At 31.4% G+C, this 20,863-nt stretch overlaps 1 protein-coding gene across 1 annotated transcript in view; it reads right to left on the reverse strand.

The window, feature by feature from the left end:
- Nucleotides 1-20,863, reverse strand: part of LOC148283963 (transient receptor potential cation channel trpm-like) — a 280,960-nt gene that overhangs the window by 4,947 nt on the left and 255,150 nt on the right. The window contains exon 5 of the mRNA XM_088242886.1: nucleotides 5,630-5,810. Coding sequence (XP_088099012.1) covers nucleotides 5,630-5,810 — 181 coding nt within the window. The remainder of the gene's footprint in view (nucleotides 1-5,629; nucleotides 5,811-20,863) is intronic.

The raw sequence follows: 20,863 nt of genomic DNA on the forward strand, positions 1-20,863 counted from the left end.
ATAGAAAGTTTGCATAGTAGTTCAGGACAGTCGATTAAACCAGAGGCAATAATTAATAAATAAATTTTATCCGCTATTTCACGACGTTTTTGCAGAGGCAATAGGTGATGTTTTTTACATATATGAACGACGAGATATAAGTACCATATATCTCGTCAACACAAATCAATTTAATCTATGTTGTCACTTCATCATCACCCATCATGGTGCATGGGGCACTGAATTGGCACACCAATGGTAAGAGGTAAGATGATCAGTCTTACGGTGCAGGTGCCAGTCTAGGGACGATGAAATATTCTAGTTGCAAAAACACATTTTTAAATAAATATTTCATGTCAACCGTGTCGGGAATCCAACCCGTGACCTCATCCGTGGTAGGCAAACGCACGAGGCCGACATGCTGTCACTTACTCAACCTTTATTTATTCATTTTTATTATAAAATCGACAAACGTCGCCATATTGATAATAATAAAATTCGTTAAATAAGTAGCTCTCCTTCAAAAATAACAAAAAGCGACCGGGCTACCAACATTTTATAAAGAAAATAATTCAAGAAGACAGTTAAACACATGAACTGTCATTTCTGTATTTTCAAAAGCTGAGATTGATAAAATAAATATGAGAAAAATCGGCAATGCTTCTTCCATTAGGGGAAGGTCTTTGATACCTTTATTGGCTTTTCGACTGAAATGTTATAAAGAAAACGATAAAAAGGCCTCGGAATTTAATATCAATTTTCCTGTAATAAAAATTAAGAAAAGTGCCTTACGGTGTTGTTGACGTTTTAAATTAAAAAGGTTCTCATACATATTAAGCGGATTAAATATTTACGTAGTCAATGCGAATCAAAACAGAAATTTCAAGGTAGAGCTATTAAATTAATTTCTAAATTCCAACATTGCGTTTTCAAAACATATTGCTTGTGCACAAATATTTTAATAAACGTTTTCATCGCATAATATTCAAATTGAATTTTTTTTAAATAAAAAAAACAAAAAAAATTGCGTTCTCATGATTAACCCAAATATTTAATTTTGAGGGCATTTTTCAAAGAGTTGTAAATAACTCACTATTAGAAAATGGGACTCAAGTTGGGATGGAGTGGTATTCGAACAACGGACCTTTGATCTGTTTGTCTGAGACACTAGCCACAGGACCACAACCCAATTCGAAATTTCGATATGAGAAAGGATTATGGAAGTCTAGGCATTTACAGGGCTTTAGACTGGTAATTGATTGGATTTGAGTGATAATTTTATCCATAATGTTCAATTAAGTAAAACGAAAAAAAAAACTAAATTAATTAATATGTACAAACCTACTTAAACAATACAAACATTAAATATATACACATATTGCATAATAATAATAATACATTTTATGTTTTTTTAAATTTTATTTGCTACAACAGAGCGTTAAATGTTTTTTTTTTATTGTTGCAACAGAGAGAAAATATTTTTGATAAGGTAATATAGATGTGTAGGCATTCACAGGCCTTATGACCTGTCATTGGCCGGTTTAAGTGACCGCTCACACTGTGTAACATTCGCCATTCTGCCTATGTTTAAACATTCACATTTCCCTAACTCTTCCATCTGTTGACTTTTGAGAAGTAAAAAAGCTGAAACCTTTATTATGTGAGTGAGATTCACCCGGCTGAACCATTTCACCCACTAGGCAACGCTTGAAATGAATTGGTTAATTTTTATACTTCTTATACCAGTAAGTTTAACCAACAATGTTCTGGGTATATCCAAATGTTTGTAGACGTGCTGGATTTCCTCCCTTGGGAGGTATTTAGATTTAAATTTGTTGCAACAGAGAAGGAAAACATTTTTGAGAAGGTAATATTGAAGTATAGGCCTTTATGGGCTTATGAAAAGATTTTTTTTCTCTCTCTGTTGGAACAAATTTAAATCTAAATAACTCCCAAGGGATGAAATCCAGCTTGTCTACAAACATTTGAACATACTGAAAACATTGTTGATTAACTGCGATGGTTTAATTGTTTGTTTATGTTTAAATGTTGAAATATTTTTCATATTACAACAGAGACGAAGAACTCTTAAGAGAAGGTAATATAGAAGTCTAGGCATCTACAGGGCTTATGACCTGTTAATGGCTGGTTTAAGTGGCCACTTTACACACTGTGTGATATTTACCATTCTGCCTATATTTGAACATCTATATTCCTTCAATTCTTTTATCTGTTGATGTTTGTAAGTTAAAGAGCTGAAATCTTCATTTATGCGGGTGAGAATTATCTAATTGAATTATTTCACCTGCATACTAGGCAACGCCTGAAAATGTTATTTTTTCAATTTCTATACTTCTTCATGGACCAGGTAATTTATTAACAACAGGTAATTTATAACATTTTCAGGCGTTGCCTAGTATGTAGGTGAAATAATTATATTAGATGAATCTCACCCGCATATATAAAGGTTTCAGCTCTTTAACTTCACAAACATCAACAGGTGAAAGAATTGAACGAATATAGATGTTCAAATATAGGCAGAATGGTGAATGTTACACAGTGTGTAAAGTTTCCACTTAAACCAGCCATTGACAGGTCATAAGCCCTGTAGATGCCTAGACTTCTATATTACCTTCTCTTAAGTGTTCTTCATCTCTGTTGTAATAAGTTAATATAAACAGCTCCCCAGGGAGTTGAATCCAGTCCTTGTCTACAAAAATTTGGACAAACTCAAAATATTGTAAATATTTTTCATATTCTTTAACATCATTTTGTATAAAAAAATAAAGTTGGTGTTAAAACCTCAATCCTTGCACAGATTTCTTTCGACTTTTGAAATAAACGCTTGTATATTATGTATCAGAAGAGGGGAGAGCTTTTTTTGTTTGCATGATTAATGGATATCCTCATACGGAGTTGATCATATGGAAATAAGGAATCTAACGAAATATATGAAGTGTCATTAAACCATATTTATCAGAGAACGGCGTTCAGTGACAAGATGAAGGAAATGGGAGTTGTTTGATGAAGTTTGTGAAAAACGAGAATATATAGAAAAAAAAAAATTAGGGTAATTTACTTATTTTTTTTACGTTTTAAGATCATTTCGTAGATTTTTTTTTATTGAGGCAGCATAATATTTTTAACCGATCAAGAAAATTTGAAAACAATAATCATATTACAAAACAAAACCTTAATAATTATTTTTAAAAAAAAACAGATACACGAGATAAATTGAAAATCCATGATGGTATTATAATTATATATTTTTTTCATTTTGAGTCTTTATTCAATAAAATATACATATTATTACAATATTAATACATTATAAAGAAAACAAAGTATTGAGATATATTTTGTCACGATAAACTATTCAATAATAGTTTGTCATCGGGTGTTCAGACGTTAGTTTTAATTAATAATCAAATAAGAAGAGTACAGACATAATATTGTATACGTATAAAATAATAAAGTAAGAAAATAAAGTAAAATAATACAATTAAAATTAAAGAATAGTTATTTACTTAAATATATTTTAAATATAAAAAAATAAATAGTAATAAACACACATATATATATAAATATAAATAGTGTGTGCTCATAAATGTAATCAATACAAGATAAAAAATACATTAAACAAAGTGAATCGAGAATTTCAATTCATATCTACAGAAAGAAAAAAAAAATAAGAAAATTAAAAGTACATATTAAAATTAAGATCTAAAAAATGTAAATGAAATAAGAAAGTAATAAAAAGAAAAGAAAAGAAAATGTTAACCCAAGAAAATAGCAAAAATGTATTCAATGAGAGATAAAAAAAATAAAAATAATAATAAATAATAAAAAAACATAATATATTAAATAAAATTAACAGAAATTCAAACTATTAGTTAAAAATTGGCTTCTGGATTTGGGTCCCGAGAACTGCCTTAAGATGGTCACCCCACCAAAACAGTAGTCTGTTTGAACTCAAATTATTGTTGCATGTCTACTATTTATTATTTATGTTTATATCCATACCGCGTTTTGATTATCAAATAAAACATTATTTATATAGGTCATTGTGCGGATGTTGGAGAACCGGCAGCTGGCCGGTGTAGATGAGCCAAATAGCCCGAGCGGTGGCATACTTTTCGGCTCAATATCTGCACAGTATCTGTGTGTTATTACCACTATTAAAAAAAAATATATGATACTTGATTTAACTATTTATTTATATATGTATGTGTACATTTATGCATACATATATGTGTCTGTTTGCGCATATATTATTATAGATACCAACTACTGTAACTATAACAAAATGGGCCTTACTTATAAATCGGGTATAAAGTTAAGCTTGAGAATAGTGGTAGAATATTGATGGTATAGCAAAAAGTATTACTCATAAACCTCGCATAGAGTTAAACTCGGTTTAAATCTGGGAAAGCGGCCATAGAAACTTAAACCTGCACATTATGTGGTATAACGCTGGAATAAGCATGCGATCTGTCAAAAGTCATATATTTCGGTGATCAAAATGGATTGTTTAACAGTTTTTTTTTCAGTTTTAAACCATTTCGAAGTCCTGCGAACTTCTCAATGCTATTTTTTATTATTTGATTAAATAATAACTAAAATGTTATATGTTTGTATGTGTTTTAATTAATTGTGATAAAAAAGAAACACGAATAATTTATAAAATCCGTTTTTAACTTCTCCTCTTCTTCTTAATTTTTATTTCTTTTTCTAACGGTTTTCTCCATGTTCTCGATTACACTGACGGTAGTCTCGATTTGACTTTAACGTTTGTTTGTGTTGTTATAAAAGTTACTGCGCACGCCCACATATCAGTGTTGACTGTTTAAAAAAAATAAGCATAAAATAACCTGTGAATCGTTATTTTAGGTAATAAATATTTTTATAAGTAAGCTTTTTTTATATCGGTTATAAATAGTTAAACTGGGTATAGTTATTTCTTAATATTAACCTGGTATAAGGAAATCTAATAAGTAAGGCTCAATGTAAATGAATGCCTTGACACGGGTTATGTCCAGTTTTATGTATAATATATATTTCTTTGAATTGCAAAAAGGAGGTTGTTTGTTCGTTTGTATTTTCTTCACGTCTCAACGGAGCGACTGATTGACCTATTTTTTTGCACAAGGATAGCCGAAGAGGTGAGAAGTAAAATAGGATACTTATTTTTCATCACGATTTTTTTTTTAAATACGATGAAAAAAATATAAAATATATTAAAAATAATGAGTAGCATTATTTGAAAATGAGTAGGCGGTTAGGTGAGATGTCAAAAATAATCAATTTGAAATTAATTATTTCAATTTAAATTTGAAGAAAATCAGCATTGAATTTGTGTAATAACATTATTATACAAATGAAATTAAATACTTTGTAATGAAACCAAACGAATTTATTTTGAAGCATTACTTTATTTATTTTCGGAAAGCACGGGTCTTTCCGTTTAACGTTAAGTAGGTATATTTAAAGATCTGTGCTTTCTGAAACTATATACCCCTAGGGCTTTAAATAAATTCAAGTGGTCTCATAACAAAGTGTTTAATATATATAAACTGTGATTATCATATCCATATCTTATGTATTATTTGTGAACCATAATAAAATAACAAAATATAATAAAACAGATTCATACCTGTGCCTTGGTGGGATGCGGCCCGCCCTGGAACTCGATGGTCCCGTAGGCGTCCGTGGGCGCCGCCTTGGTGTGGCGCGCCGCCTGCCAAGGCTCGGAGGGCGGCGGCGCCCCGAGGCCCGCAGCGGCGCCGCCGCCGCCTATCGCGCAGTGCTGCGCATACGACAGCCCGCACCAACATCTGAAGGAAAAAACACCAGATAAAACATGATAACAAGCGATGTGCATAACTGGTTATGAGAACATTCGATTGACCGACTAATAAATAATCGGTTGTGCCCAAAACACCGACATCATTCTATGTCTGTTACAAAGCTGGAGCAAATAGTATCCGCACACATATTTTTGGCCTATTTTCCAACTGAACCCTTTCAGACCAGAAAACATTCGTGTGAACATATTTTTTTTAGATATATACTGAATGAATTATTCAAAAATGTTCGTACTTCTAACATTTTTTTTTCTTAAGAAATTATTTTACGTTCATTTTTATGAACAATATGCCTTACATCTTCTTCTTGCAGTGCCATGTTAGGTCTCCCTGACGTTGGCGATCACTACAGCAAAAGCATATTTTTTTATTTTTACTTTTTTTTATTAAGTTTTATTCATTTTAACAAGTAAATAACATACAAAATTGTATTTTTGTTCCCGCAAAGCCGAAGCTTGTCTGCGGGTTACATTATATATATTTTTTTTTTAATTTTTAAGTAAGTACATAGTTTAATAATAATTAAAGAATAAGATATATTTATACACTTAAGTTTCACTTGCTGTTTAATAATTTTTTGACTATTTTTTAAAATGAAATTAGGTTTTTTTCTTCGCGATTTTTGGCTGGTATTAAATTGTACAGTTTTGGTACTACACTACCCATTGTTCTGTCACCATAGTAGTTTTTCTGTCGTGGTACCATCAGCTGCTGTGCCGATACTTGTCGGGTCATGATCTGGTGGTTTATTTTGGTCCTGCGCTACTCCTATATTCCGCAGCCAGAACAAATGCTTATTGAATGTACTCGCCATAGTGACTTCTGGGAAAAGATGACCAGAGTGGTTTCCCGTTGCCTTTTTTGGTGGATTTTTTTGTCGGGGTTACCTTCCCTTAGCTGGTTGCTTCTGGTTTGGAGGCGCCAGAGACTCGCCTTTTATCCTCTCGTTATCTGCTGTGATCACACCGTTATGAGTGTCCAGGGTTCGCGATATGGATGCTGACGAGTTGGAATAGTCAGTACTACTACTACTACTACCATCACGCCATTTCCCCGTAGGGGTAGGCAAAGAGAATGGACCGCCACACACGTCTATCCTGGCATACACTCCTAGCCTCTTCCACATTCATACATCTTGTCATACATGCCCTTCGGTTCTGTCTGCTTTTGACATGACCAGACTTAAGATTTTGGTTTATCTGATCATGCCACGTCTTCCTTGGTCGTCCTCGTCTAACGTTGCAGTTAATAGTCAGTAGTGTTGCTCATATGGTATCACAGCTATTCTATTTTGATCTTTGGCTTGACATTGTGCTTATACTTTATTTTAGCCAAGAGTTATTTATTTTTCATCGTCGATACCCGTTATGATAACTCGTGATCTTAATGCTCTCACCTGCAAGAGATGTGCCAAGGGACAATATTATCTGTTTAGAGATTGACTGTTTAGATAGATGCAGCTAGCAATTTCTCCGAATTGCACCTTTCCTAAATTAACTTACTATAATCCCCCCCATTTACTGAAAATGTACGCTTTACAATGCCATACATTGATTCCAGGAAGACACATTGAAATTAGATTCCTAACTAAGTACGTTGTGAATGTATTATTAAATATTAACTTGAATACCATTTTTTTTTTTTTTTTTACAATAAACATAAATGATAAAACAGAGTATTAAAAAAAATAAAGCATAATTACATAACAATGAGATACATATTAATAGTAAACAAAAAATCCTACGAAGGCATGGCCTGTTCGTGGGTATACAAGAAAATGTTAATGAATTTTTGCTCCTATACTAAATAATGGACAGTTATAATATTTTTGTGTAACATAAGAAAGAAAAAATAAGATATTATGTAAAAGATAATATGGTTTATTTTTATAGTAATTAAAAAAGGAAATAAAATATCTTTAAAAAAAACACAAAAAATATTCCTTATTATTAAAGGACAACAAAATAAATCATAGGAAAAAAATGTTCGTATCTTTAGTTTGAATACAGGATAGTGAATGTTTTTTAAAAGGAGGAAAATTTTGAAAGTTTGTAATCAATGAAATATTATCAAATTATAAGTACAGTCAACCCAACGAGTGTAGTTGGAGTCATCTTGTTATCTTCAAAAGTTAATCAAATAAACAAATACCATCTTCGACGCTGCCTTTTATTGACGACTGGAAGGCTATTCAATTACTTTACCAAGGCCACTCAACACCCCACGGCATATAACATATGAATAATTTATTTATTATACATACGGCCTAAGCCAATTACAACAGTTACATGAAGAAACATAAATGAAAGAAACTGAACAAAATGAACATAAAACTATTTAGCAAAGACACACAAAGGGCAGAAAAATAATTATATAAAATATATTCAAAAAAACGAAAGACCTAAAACTTTGAGCTAAACCATGCCAATTAAACTTCATCCCACACTGTTTAGTCGCAAAGAGATCTACGAAAAGCCGGAAGATCTATCCCAAAGAATTCCAAGTCGTGTGATGAATTGACTAATCTACACATTCTGGACATTGGGGCATAAAAACTAAAGTTGCTCTTAGAAGATTTTATAAATAGCAGATTTTGACTTCTGGTGACACGGTTGGGAACATGAAAAGAAATTGATTGCAACAGAGATAATAATTGAAGCAGTTGTCTAATATTTCAATTTACAATTTATAATCTCTCATTTTTCGCATGTGTTATGAATGCACAAAACCGTAACTCGCGGATGTTTTTCGCACAGTAAGGGAAGGAATAATTATAAAACAAAACGTCCTGTTGTTACATTGGTCCCTTCTGTAAACTAAGTTTTTATTTCTAGGTTATATTCCGTGAAGCGACGGTCTCACGAAAGTGTTAATCGTGTGAAAATAGATATGCTGAAGGCGAACTCTATTTGGGGATGAAATAAAATTGAATTATTTGAACTAGAGGGGCTTTGAAGGAACATAAATCAAAAGGTTTATTTCACGCATGAGTCGCATGACCCAACCTACATACGAGAAAGGATGATCTGCCTCATATATACATATATTTTAGACGATATTTATGGGTCCAAAATAAACTATAATAATGGGCACAACACGGGAATAGGTTTAGATTTAGCGAAAGCTTTCGGGGTATTAAGGGTTCTTCCCGAGTTACGGCAAAAGATAATAAAAATACCGCGTTTATAATAGAACCAGAACTCTGGAAGAATGTTTTAGATTTGATGGCTGCTCTTATAATGTTGAAAGGAGGAATGGAGTGTAGATTAGCACGCCTCCTGGTTTACTGGACAGCGCGTCTTAGCCGTCAAACATTTCATAAAGCAATCAAATAGTGCGTAGTACCAAAAAGTATGAATCGCGATTTATCAAATAGTGCGTAGTACTAAAAAGTATGACTCGCGATTTATCAAATAGTGCGTAGTACCAAAAAGTATGAATTGCGATTTATTCGAAACACGTCTCAAAACAGTTAACAAAACTGCATTTTTTTTGTCTTTTAAAGTGTATACATTAATCCATTTTCTTTCCTTGTTTCCTCTTTCTTTCTCCTTCCAAACTCACTGTCTGATTCCAAATTCCACATCTTTTAATATGTATAACATTATGTACTTTTTAAAAAGTTAATATGTGCAAGAGATATCTCCCCATAAAAAAAACAGCTGTTATTATTGATTAATTTTCATATATTATGTATTTTTTTATATATATTTTTGTTTTTTAGTACAAATGTTTGACTAACTCTTCTTTTGACCATGGCTGTTTTTTTTATTAGCTTGAAGATATTGCTTTTGGCAATAATGTTTGCTAAAGTACTTATTCCTTGTACTTGAAGTTTAAAATAAATAAATATTTTTTTGTGTGTCTAACCTGCATGTCGATTTTATATTTTTGCAAATCTACTATGGTGAAGGTGAGTAGTGGTATTTGCATGTTGGTGTAGTGTTGTTGTCCTGACGAAGAGACGGGTTACGTCTCGAAACCGGTAGACAGATAAGTCGGTGAGTGGTTTTATACAAATTTTATTAACATAATATTAAAATGTTGGACCACAAAGTTAATGCTTTAAATATTTATAATAGTCTATGTTTTCTTTTCCTGATGAACATTTAATTTGCTCTGGTATTTTTTCCTAATTTTATCATCAACTTAAATCATATTTTTTATCTTTTCTGTTTCTTTACAAAAGTAAAGTAGAGTAAAAACTCTAATTTAAAAAAACAAAAAAAACGACCTGAATGTGACATTCAATTTTCACTTACATGTTTTTTACTTTTAAAAAAATATATTATGCATCAACAACATAGATTTATGTATTCTAGATCTAGTATACCCACGCACAGGCTATGCCTACGTGGGTTTTTTTTGTTTTCAAGTAAAGTTGTAAAGTTAGATATTATGTAATAAAAAGTGTGCAAAATAAAAACGAAAAAAATTGTAAAAAAAAATTAAGTTAAATTTTACTAAAAGCATCTTCGTTTTTAGCCTAAGATCAACCCTTGTATTCATGTGTGATCCCTTTTCGTCTATTATTGTACTCTACAGCAACATACGCATTCCTGATAAAATGACTTCGGTTTGTATAGAATCTTTAGATAAAGAACTCGCCATACGCAACCTTCGACATACTGGAGCTATGAGTACAAAAGTAATCCTCCCACGGATTTAATATTAAACTAGCTTTCAGCCAGGTAAGGGTGGAGCGAAATGATATGGGTCAAAGCATCAAGAAAGAAAAATGTATTAAAGAGATTTTTTAAAATGTCATACGAAAAGGTATCTTCAGTTATTAGGTTATAAAGCTTAAAGGTGGGCTAACACGAGCTTAATAACTAATGCTTAGTAACATATTACAACAGAGATGAAGAACATTTAAGAGAAGGTAATATAGAAGTCTAGGCATCTACAGGGCTTACGACCTGTCAATGGCTGGTTTATGTGGCCACTTTACTATTGCTAGATTTTAGTACATACTCGTATATAAATATTATATCAACTATCGTATTTGGTTAAAATTAGGTATGTACATTTACATGATTATTTTTGTGTTTCGGATTACATAAATTGTGAGGATAAGCGGTGACAGGCAACTTTGAAAAACAGGTATTTGAACATTGTTTTCCTGTTACTGTCTCGAAAATGCTATGAAAAAGGACAACTGCATGTTGGACCTTTTATGCCTAACTAAAATGGACAAAATCGACGTTTTGTTGTCATGAAAAAAGATATTGTAACTTTTCAATGATAAGAAGGAACATGGGTACTTGTTTATGATTGGATTCCAAAACTTAAAATCATTCATATTTAAATAATGGATATAAGTAGGTACCTACGTGCTTGTTTATGTTTAAATTCCAAAACATAAAATAATTCATTTTCAAATATAGAACTCTTTTTGCCAATGTCAAACTCTGCTCTTTTCATCAACAGGGGTGCATTCTATTCAGGAATGCGATTTTAAAAAAATGTATTAAATGTCAGTCAATATTGTTTTAGTATTACCAAAAATCCAGTAAAAAAGATATTAAAATATGTATATATTTCAAGTAATTTATAATGTGTATAGTACGAATATATTAATATATACTCGATTTTTTTATATTTTTATTTTTAAGCACTCTTTATACTACATATATGTAAATGGCAGAAATGCTGTATATAAATAAAATAATTAAAAAAATATTAATGGGTAGAAATTATAAGGAATTTAAGGAAATAATCTAATTAAGTTCCATTAAAAACGAATGCTGTTTGTAAACATTAAAAAATAAACTTTTATTATACACAAAAAAATAACGTCCTCCCATTTTTTTTGTATATGCATTCTAGGTATTCTGGTGAAAGATAACAAAAACATTTACGCTTCTAATTTTTTCAACTTAATTAATGGAAGGAAGGCTAAGACATATAAAACACAGTACTTTACACCATCTGTATAAATTACATTATTAACTATCACTACCAAAAAGATTTAAGTTATATTTGTTAATAGGGACACTTTTGGATTTGCTATTCGACTTTTCGTGTTTAAGCTCATCAGGCAGTTTATTGAATTCGGAATGGCCAATATTTTCATGAGATCTTTTGTCAAACTTCGTTGAGCGAAACTTAGATACATGAAGAATACCCGAGTTACGCGTATTGTAGTTGTGAATATCATGAACAAATATGTATTTTAAATTTGTGTGAACAGAAAAGTTTATGATTTTCAAAATAGTGTTTTGTCATGCAGTGGCATCACCTTGAAAGGAAGTATTTTTGTCTGTCGGTAGATATCCTTGACATGGGAATTCCATTTCAGTCCAAGAATGATTCTCAGAGCTCTGTTCTGAAGAACTTATCTTCGAGATCTATTTTTTTCTGGCGAAACCCCATATACACGATAGATAGAAAAGTGGGAATGTATCATAGCGTAGTAGACGGCAAACAAAACGGAATGAGGAAGCAAGTCACGAAGTCTATGCAATACGCCAGTAACGAGTGCTATTTTTGATTTTACATGCTCAAATTGGTAGCTCCATTATTATTTTTACGATTATTCTGTACGGCCCGCCGTATTCTTAAAAACCGTAGCTAACTTCGTATTTGATAATCATAGATTATTTTTTGTCCGTATGGGCGAGTCTTCTAGCCGGTAGCGTATCATTACTCTAAGGTTTGAACCTAGCGAATGCGCCAATTACAAGACGGACTAAGAGCGGACTTAAATAATTTTGAAATTTTCACAAGGCAGTGTCCTATGCACCATCAGGTGCAGATGTATGATGGTGTTTAATATATTTTTTTCTAAAAGACTCACGAAAATAATTACACGAAAGCTAATCTCATTACTTAAAAACAGTTTCATGTCAAATTTGTCAGGGCGAATTTCCTAATATACGCATGTGTTGTTTTGATAATCTACATCCAACCTTTTCTAAGTCTTAAAAGCTGTTCTCGTGTTAAATCCCGTCATTTAAAACGAAATTTAGGAAAATATATTTCTGTAAGTCAACTTCGAGATACCTCGTACAAAGGTACATTCTACGAAATTGAATATAAACAAATTCAAATACTTAGGCACTATTTTTTTTATTTTTTTAAATAATATAGATTATTAACTTCTTAAATTATTATTAAAAAAATAAAAGTTTTAATTTTTTATATATTTTTTTTTAATTGCTGTTGTTTTTCTGAGACGACAAAACAAAATAAAAAACCCAAAAATAATTATCGCAATCAATTAAAAATGCACCTATTATATTATATAATATTCTAAGCATTAACTTTGTGATAAAACTTTTTCCTAAATGTTAAAAAATATTTGTACATAACAACTAACCGACTTTTCTATCTCTATCAGTTTCGAGAAGTACCCGTCTCTTCGTCAGGACACCAATTAAACTAACATGCAAAACATACAACTTCGCCATAGTTGTTGCACATAAATATAAAACAAACATGCCGATTTGAAATCACATGCTTTTAGTATGCAAACCTTACATGTACTGATTAGTTTAGCCGGCTTTTTAGACAGCTCAATACGTGCACTCAGGTAGATAGTAGAAAAAGGAGGAAGAAAAATCATAATTAAATTATTTTTTTATGGTGGCAACGTTTTAACCGCTAGATGTTGATATACGAGTTTGTTAATAAGGCAGCATCTAGCCACATTATCTCTGCATATAGCCGTTCGGATCGAAAACTGACAGTAACGATAGAATTTAATTTGACTTTAAAATTTATTTTTTTTCTTCCGTATTTTTTATTTTTATTTTATTTTTATTTTTGCACCACAACAGACCAGGAGGCCCAATTACAGTGGTGAATTACATCACAGAACACCCAGGCTTGAGAAAAATCACATTTTTTAATTTTTGTGTTCTCACCGGGAATCGAACCCGGAACCTTCCGTGCGTGAGTCAAGCGTCTTGACCACTACACCACGGAGGCCGCCAAAAAGGCTTTTAAGAATAAAAATGGCCACCTTAGAACGATTAAAAAATGAAATAAATTGTAATTAAAGCAAAAATCGCTCGGTGGAACAAAATTTTTGACTCTTTTGATGAGTAGATGTGTGAACCGTGGGGTATTATACCCCTCGGTACATACTGACGTAGCTACCTCAAAACTTGAAGATACTCGTAGAGCGTCGGTAGTGTATCTTTAGCTCGGAGAATTTATCTTCAACTATACCGTCATGGTGAAGGTGTGACATCCTTAGCTTCCCATTGTAATCGCGGCCCCCATCTACTTTGTTTAAATGATACGAGTATGTGATATAGATTTAAATGTATCAAGGGGAATGGTACGGAAAAGGTTTTCAATATTTAAATACAAAGATGGAAGATTAAAGTTTCTTGTCAAGTTTTCAACTTTCCTAAGAAATGAATGTGCATCAAAGGAAAATGCAGGAATACTCGAGCACATTTACTTATGTATCGGCGTAAATATTTTATTTCCCAGGGGAATTCCGGACATCAAGAAATTCTAAGGTAGAAAATATATACCTCGAAAGTAAAACGTGGGTAAAACCGGTTTATTAACACTTTGGGTCCCAACTTTTAAAAACATTTTTTTGCATTTTAAAGGAGAAAACGCCCTCATAATAACAGCTTTTTACCTAAAAACAACAATACAGACCGAAAGCTATGCAAGTCGGAACAAAAACTGGTGTCGTCCCCGATGTATGGGAGTATGGAATTGTAATAAATTTTGGTGGTTGTAATAAATTTTTATCTTCGTCACCAATTGTAATAACTTGATGGTCCGAAAAAAAAAGATAATACAATGTTGAGATACCGGTTCGAAGGTCTGAATCTGAGTAACTTTGAATAATTACTTTTGGCCTAGCCGATTGCTACGTTACTCCTACGTAGCTCCCAGAATTTACAACACTATACCTCATGATTTAAAATCAATTACAAATAAACAGAAATTCAAATAATTTGTTAAAAAATGGCTTCTGGATATTGGTTCCGAGAACTACCTTGAGATGGTCACCCCACCAAAACAATAGTCTAGCTCAGAATTATTGTTGCATGTGTGCTATTTATAATTTACGTTTATATTGTGGGGACCAGAGAGTGAGAGACGAGGGTGTTGTTGTCTATGGCCACAGTGCCCAATGGACCTATATAAGGGCGCGTACACGTCACTCGCCCTTCTCTGTCTTTACCAGTATTCAAATTTACTCTAAAATATTCTTTGTGTAATCTTTGTATTTTCGTGTGAAATAAACCAAAAATTGTAAGTAACTTAAATTATTTTATTTATTTATTCCTTGAGGCTAAAATTCATTGAATCCATTAAATCCACTAAATCAAAATATGTTTTACATTGTAACGTTGTAAAAAACAAGTCCAACGTACCCCGTTTTTGAAGACATTTTAGTACTCGAATATAATTTTATGTTGCCTGATTTAGCGCCATCTGACGGCCGCGGTAGTAATTCATCCATATGAAGTCCGTGCTCTAAAAATAACTTCTTTTCCATTTGAAAACTCGGGACGAGCAGTTCAGCTGTCGCGGAAGAACTCTAAGGGCAGGCGACCACACATTAAAAAAATGTAGTCCTTCAAGAAAGGGAACGTTCAACGTAACGCAAGCCTATTTGTTTTTAATTTATATTCTAATGAGATTGTATTTTATATAGGTTTCCCCTTTTTTCTCCCTTCTTCCCCTTTCTTCTTCTCTTTTTCTTTTCATTTTTCCTACACCTTTTATCTACTTTGTCTTATGATAAAGATTTTTACAATATGCTATATCTACTCCATAATTTTAATGGATGAGAAATCTTTACGAAGGTTATTCGTAAATACCTGGAAAAGTCGGTGTCAGATTCAAAAGTTTTCTTCAACATCACGAAACACAAATCAACAAATGCAATGAAGCAGACGGTCATTTACTGAATTCAGATGTCGACAAACAATCTTCTGGGAACTCATCAACTGAGCCAATCATGACTTCAAGCATATCAACCGATGACGTCACATATCAAATTCCATCTGCGGCTTTTTATTTCGTAAATTCAACATTACTCCATATTACGGCGAGAAGAAAACAATCAATAACCTATTTCAGTTGTTATTATTATCATTACGAATATTTACTTTTTAGATAAATTTATTGTCAACCATACCAGAATTTTTGTAATATCTAACCTTGTTATATTTGTAGAGGATTGCTTCTTTTATTAAAATTTTGTATTTCACTAACGAGTTGTTTCTTTCATAAAATCCAGATCTCTGAGTCATATTTATTCCATTTTACAGTAAAGTTTTTTATATGTAATGTTTTGATGTCGTTCATAAAATTAGATTTGAAGAACATAATCTTATTCTTTTGGAGAATTCTCATGTTCTTGCTTATAGAGCAAAACTGGTGAGTGGTAAGTTGTTTGTAGGTACTTTATTTGGTTATCTTCATTATTCTTCTATATCTTATAAATTTGATTATTAAGGTCGTGATAACCCACCATTACAATGTCGCCCAACTGGGACCAAATAATTTACTGCAACCTTTTATAACTTCTTACCATTGCAACATGAACTAACAAATAGCTACTATCAAGTAGAGTATAATAATAATACCTTTACAAAATGGTGACCCCGACGTGATCCGTGTTATTATTATATTTTATTTATTTATTATGTACTAGAAAAAAATATAAAAATAATGTAAATAAATGCCTAGACACGGGTTATACCTTGTGACCAGTGAGATGTTCATATAGAAAATAAAAAGTTTTATGTTAAAAAAATAAAACATAAATAAAAAAGAAGTAGCGACATCTAGCGTCAATGAATGTCACTCCTTCATTACACTAAATCAAGGATGAAAGTAGGGAGAATGCTGTCAAAATTCAATCTCTTAGACCAAGGGTCAGCAGTTTGCCAAGTGAGAAGACCTAAATTGTCATGGAAACACGATAAAAAAAGTACCAGAAAGCCGCGCCGCGACTATAATTTTTAAGGGCAAAAAAGGTTGAATTTCAAAAATTAAAAATGTAGTTAGAACGGCGTCCATGCATAGCTTTTGATAACTTTACTAAATACTTTACTTACTTCCTTTTAATTAAACACATGAATGGAAAGTTTCATCCGTTATTCTGTTTCGAAGCTTATTTTTTATTTGGTTTACGTAATGTAATAAATAAATACAATGAAAGCATCCACCCTTTTCCGAAAATGTTCATAAAGACTTGTGTCCTTCAGTTTCGCATATTTATTATCAATTTTTAAAAAAATAATTAAACGAAAAATTATATTTTTACAGCTGGATATGTAGGGTCCATAGTCCAAAGTCGATGACACACACGTGTTATATTAGTTTACCTAAAGTAGACTAATGACCGACGATGCAATGTCATCATTTTCTATGGAATCCAATACAACTTATATTTCAATTCTAGCAATATTGCAGATAAAGACGGGATCGTCGCCCTGCACATCGTCCCTACCATGAAGAAATGAACTGCGAAGGAATATGGTCTATAAAGAGACCACAGGACGCAGCCAACATCAGTCAGCTCGTTCAACCAGCCTAACAAGATCAGTGTAGTTCAAGTGCAGTTTCATCGACCCATCATCGCCGCTACGCTCGTGCTACACAACCAAGTGCTGTATCTTATTCGCCATGTAATAAATAAGCATCAAACAGCAACCTCGTGTCTTCTCTGTCAATCTCTAACTGGGGTAGGAACTCCAACCAAACCATCAGCAATCTAAATCCTACAGATACAGACATCTACTGAAGAAATGTTCAAAAAATCACAACTTATGACACCAAAACAATTAAACGCTAAAACAATACTTGCTTACAGATTCAAAAACTATTCTTACTCAAACAACAGACATAACTCCAACGATACAAAACATACAAATAATATAATCACTAGATCCTCAACACAATAACTTCTTAAACAAATACAAACTAATACCACTTTCGGACTAAGGAATTTCGAGTATTATGCAATTGAAATCTATAACCGACTTCCGCTGTCCATTAAAACAATTAATAACGAGAAAATGTTCAAAAGGGCAATAACGAAATGGATAGTGGAGATGGGTAGTAGTAAAATCGATAGTCAAATTCGCATAAACCAATATTGAATCATCTGCTCCACAAACGTATAGTTAATGTAATGTTTTTGTTATTTTATTGTGCGTTTTATAATATAAATAATATTGGTATACAGAAATTAAATATAAACATAATTACGTATGGTTTAAAACTGTCTCAACATTTTTTAATTTGTCTCTGTTCTCAAAGGCAAAAAACAAAAATAAGTAAATTGTTAAGTGTCCTCAGCACGGGTAACCCCACCACTGAGGTCATATGCTAATTATTGATCACTTTAGTTTATATGTAATGTGAAAAAAATAAAAAAATGTGGCCATATAAGAATAAAGCACAAACGTGTAAAAAATAACAAAAATTTGTTGGAAGAATATTTTGTCATAATATAATAAAATTTAAAGATATAGATTACATAAACATCACTCTGTCAGATTAAAAATTTACACTAAAAATTCATTATGTAACTTGGTAGACATTATAATAATAAGTAAGTACATCTCTTTTCCCCTCTTTATCCTCTCTTCAAGCATCCTTGTCCTAATCCCGCCCAATTTACAATAACTTACTGTTCTTTAAAAAAAATCTTTGATTATTGAAAAATATTTACGAGTACACGAAAATAACATTTTTATATGTACAAACTTATATGTATTTATTTAATATGTAATTTATTTTCTTTACTAACTTTGTGTACTTTGTGGAAATCTGTTATTAGTTCTGAGTTTATACACTAAATATGTTTGTTTACTATAAATATGTATGTAGAACTGTTGATTTCCTTAATAAAATAAAATAAAATAAAGTCAAATAAAATAAAATAAAATAAAATAAAATAAAATAAAATAAAATAAAATAAAATAAAATAAAATAAAATAAAATAAAATAAAATAAAATAAAATAAAATAAAATAAAATAAAATAAAATAAAATAAAATATAATAAAATTTAATAAAATAACATAAAATAAAATAAAATAAAATAACATAAAATTAAATAAAATAAAATAAGTATTATAAACATTTTTTGATAAAAATACATTTCGGTTTCTGATGTCTCTTGAAAGTCTGTTGGACTAAAACATTAAAAAACAGTTAAGTTCTTAAAGACAAAGGTCCAAATGACATGGTTTTTTGTAACGTGTTCTTTAAGGGTTAACGGATTCTTTCGGCCTTAGGGGCTTTCAGCTTCCTATCAGATAAGAGGTGGTGTATGTAAGTATTATGATGATAACAAAACATATTCGTAAATGTAAAAAATACAACATTTTATGCTTCAATAGATTTTACGTTAAACATTCTGCCGTGTTTGTACTGTTAACATATTATTTTAAACTAGAAATTTTAAAATAAATAAATAAAAAAATATTCATAATTTTTTTCATGTTTTATGTTTTTTCTTTATATATCCTATGTTTTTATTTTGTTCTTATGTACTCGTATTAAAAAAACATATAAACGTTTATAATAAACAACAGGCAAATTGAGACAAATTCTAACCAGTTTGATAGCAACTCCATAGACACCAATAATAAGTACTTATTTAGACAAATAAGGTAGGTTGCAAACGATTAAAAAACCCAAAAAAGCGCCCAGTTTTATCTGCCATCTTCGGACGAACGGTATACAAACATGATTAATAAATAAATTCGAAAAACGGAACAGGCACCGACCAAAAGTTTATTAAAATAAATTTTATTTTTAAAAAAAAGACAAAATCGGTTGGGGTGAGAAAAACGGGACAACAAAACTTTGATTTTGACGATTTTAACGATCAGTCCGACTTACAGTTGTATTTTTTGCACAATATCGGGGATATGTTCAAATACCAATTTATTAAATTTCTCTGCTTTCGCATACGCCTCTTAAGTCTCATAACTTTAGTATAACTGGTCAATTGGTCAACTATATTATGAAAATCCCTCTCCTCCACTCCTCCACTCCTCCACTCTATTTCCTCATCCCTTAACCTTCTTACGAGCTCTTTTTTTTCTCATGTCTTATCTTTATGTATATAATTTTTCTGTACGTGAGATGTCACCATACTCCTCCTAAACGGCTTAACCGATTTACGTGCGGTTTTCAGAGAAATATAGATCTTTGCCCTGAGCGTGTTCGTAGATATTAAAATCTTCAATCAAATATTAAAAAAAGTTAGGAGCATAAATGTTTTATTCACCGATCTACCAGGGTTGCATTCGAGGAGAATGCTTTTGCAAAAACATGGGAAGATGTTGTTTTTTTGTGTGTAAAAAAAGTTTGTTTTTGAATATTTACAATAAGCATTTGTTTTTGTGGAACTCAATCAGATTCTCTTCTTAAATTCCTTATAATTTCTACCCATTTATTACTTTTTATTAGATTTTTGGTAACACTAAACAATATTAAATTCAATACATTAAAAAAAATCGTATTCCTACATAAGTACACCACTTTGTTGGTGAGACGGCCGGAGTTTGACGTTTGCAAAAAGAATGCCATATTTGAAAAAAATATTATTTTATGTTTTGGAATTCAATATTTTTTGAATATCAACAATTTTTAGTTTTGGAATTTAATCAAAAACAAGTACCTAGATAAAAAGTATTTTTCCAATATGATAGCAGGCAAGCCAACGTTTGGGCAGGACAACGTCTGTCGGGTCCGCTAATATGTAGTAGGCCTTGGGTCCGCTAGTATAATATACATATTATTTTTCTCTTTACTGTGTAACATGTTCTCTCATTGTATTTGTGAAAAACTTTAACTAGATGTATTTACTATTTTTTATATTTTGTATTATTATATAACAACTGTTGTTTCTCCTTAATAAATAAAAATAACAACGACGTTAACAGTATAACCAAAGAAATAAAAATTAATCAAAAAGATACTCAATTGTTTGACCAACGCATTTAGCCCAGAAACAAGTGACGCAAATCCCCGTAATTCGCAGTACGGGAGCGCTCCGCCAGTGGGCTACTGTCAC

This window comes from Micrasema longulum, unplaced genomic scaffold, assembly GCF_059751315.1.
Source record: "Micrasema longulum isolate JH-2025_06_02 unplaced genomic scaffold, ASM5975131v1 h1tg000174l, whole genome shotgun sequence".
Classification (NCBI taxonomy): domain Eukaryota; kingdom Metazoa; phylum Arthropoda; class Insecta; order Trichoptera; family Brachycentridae; genus Micrasema; species Micrasema longulum.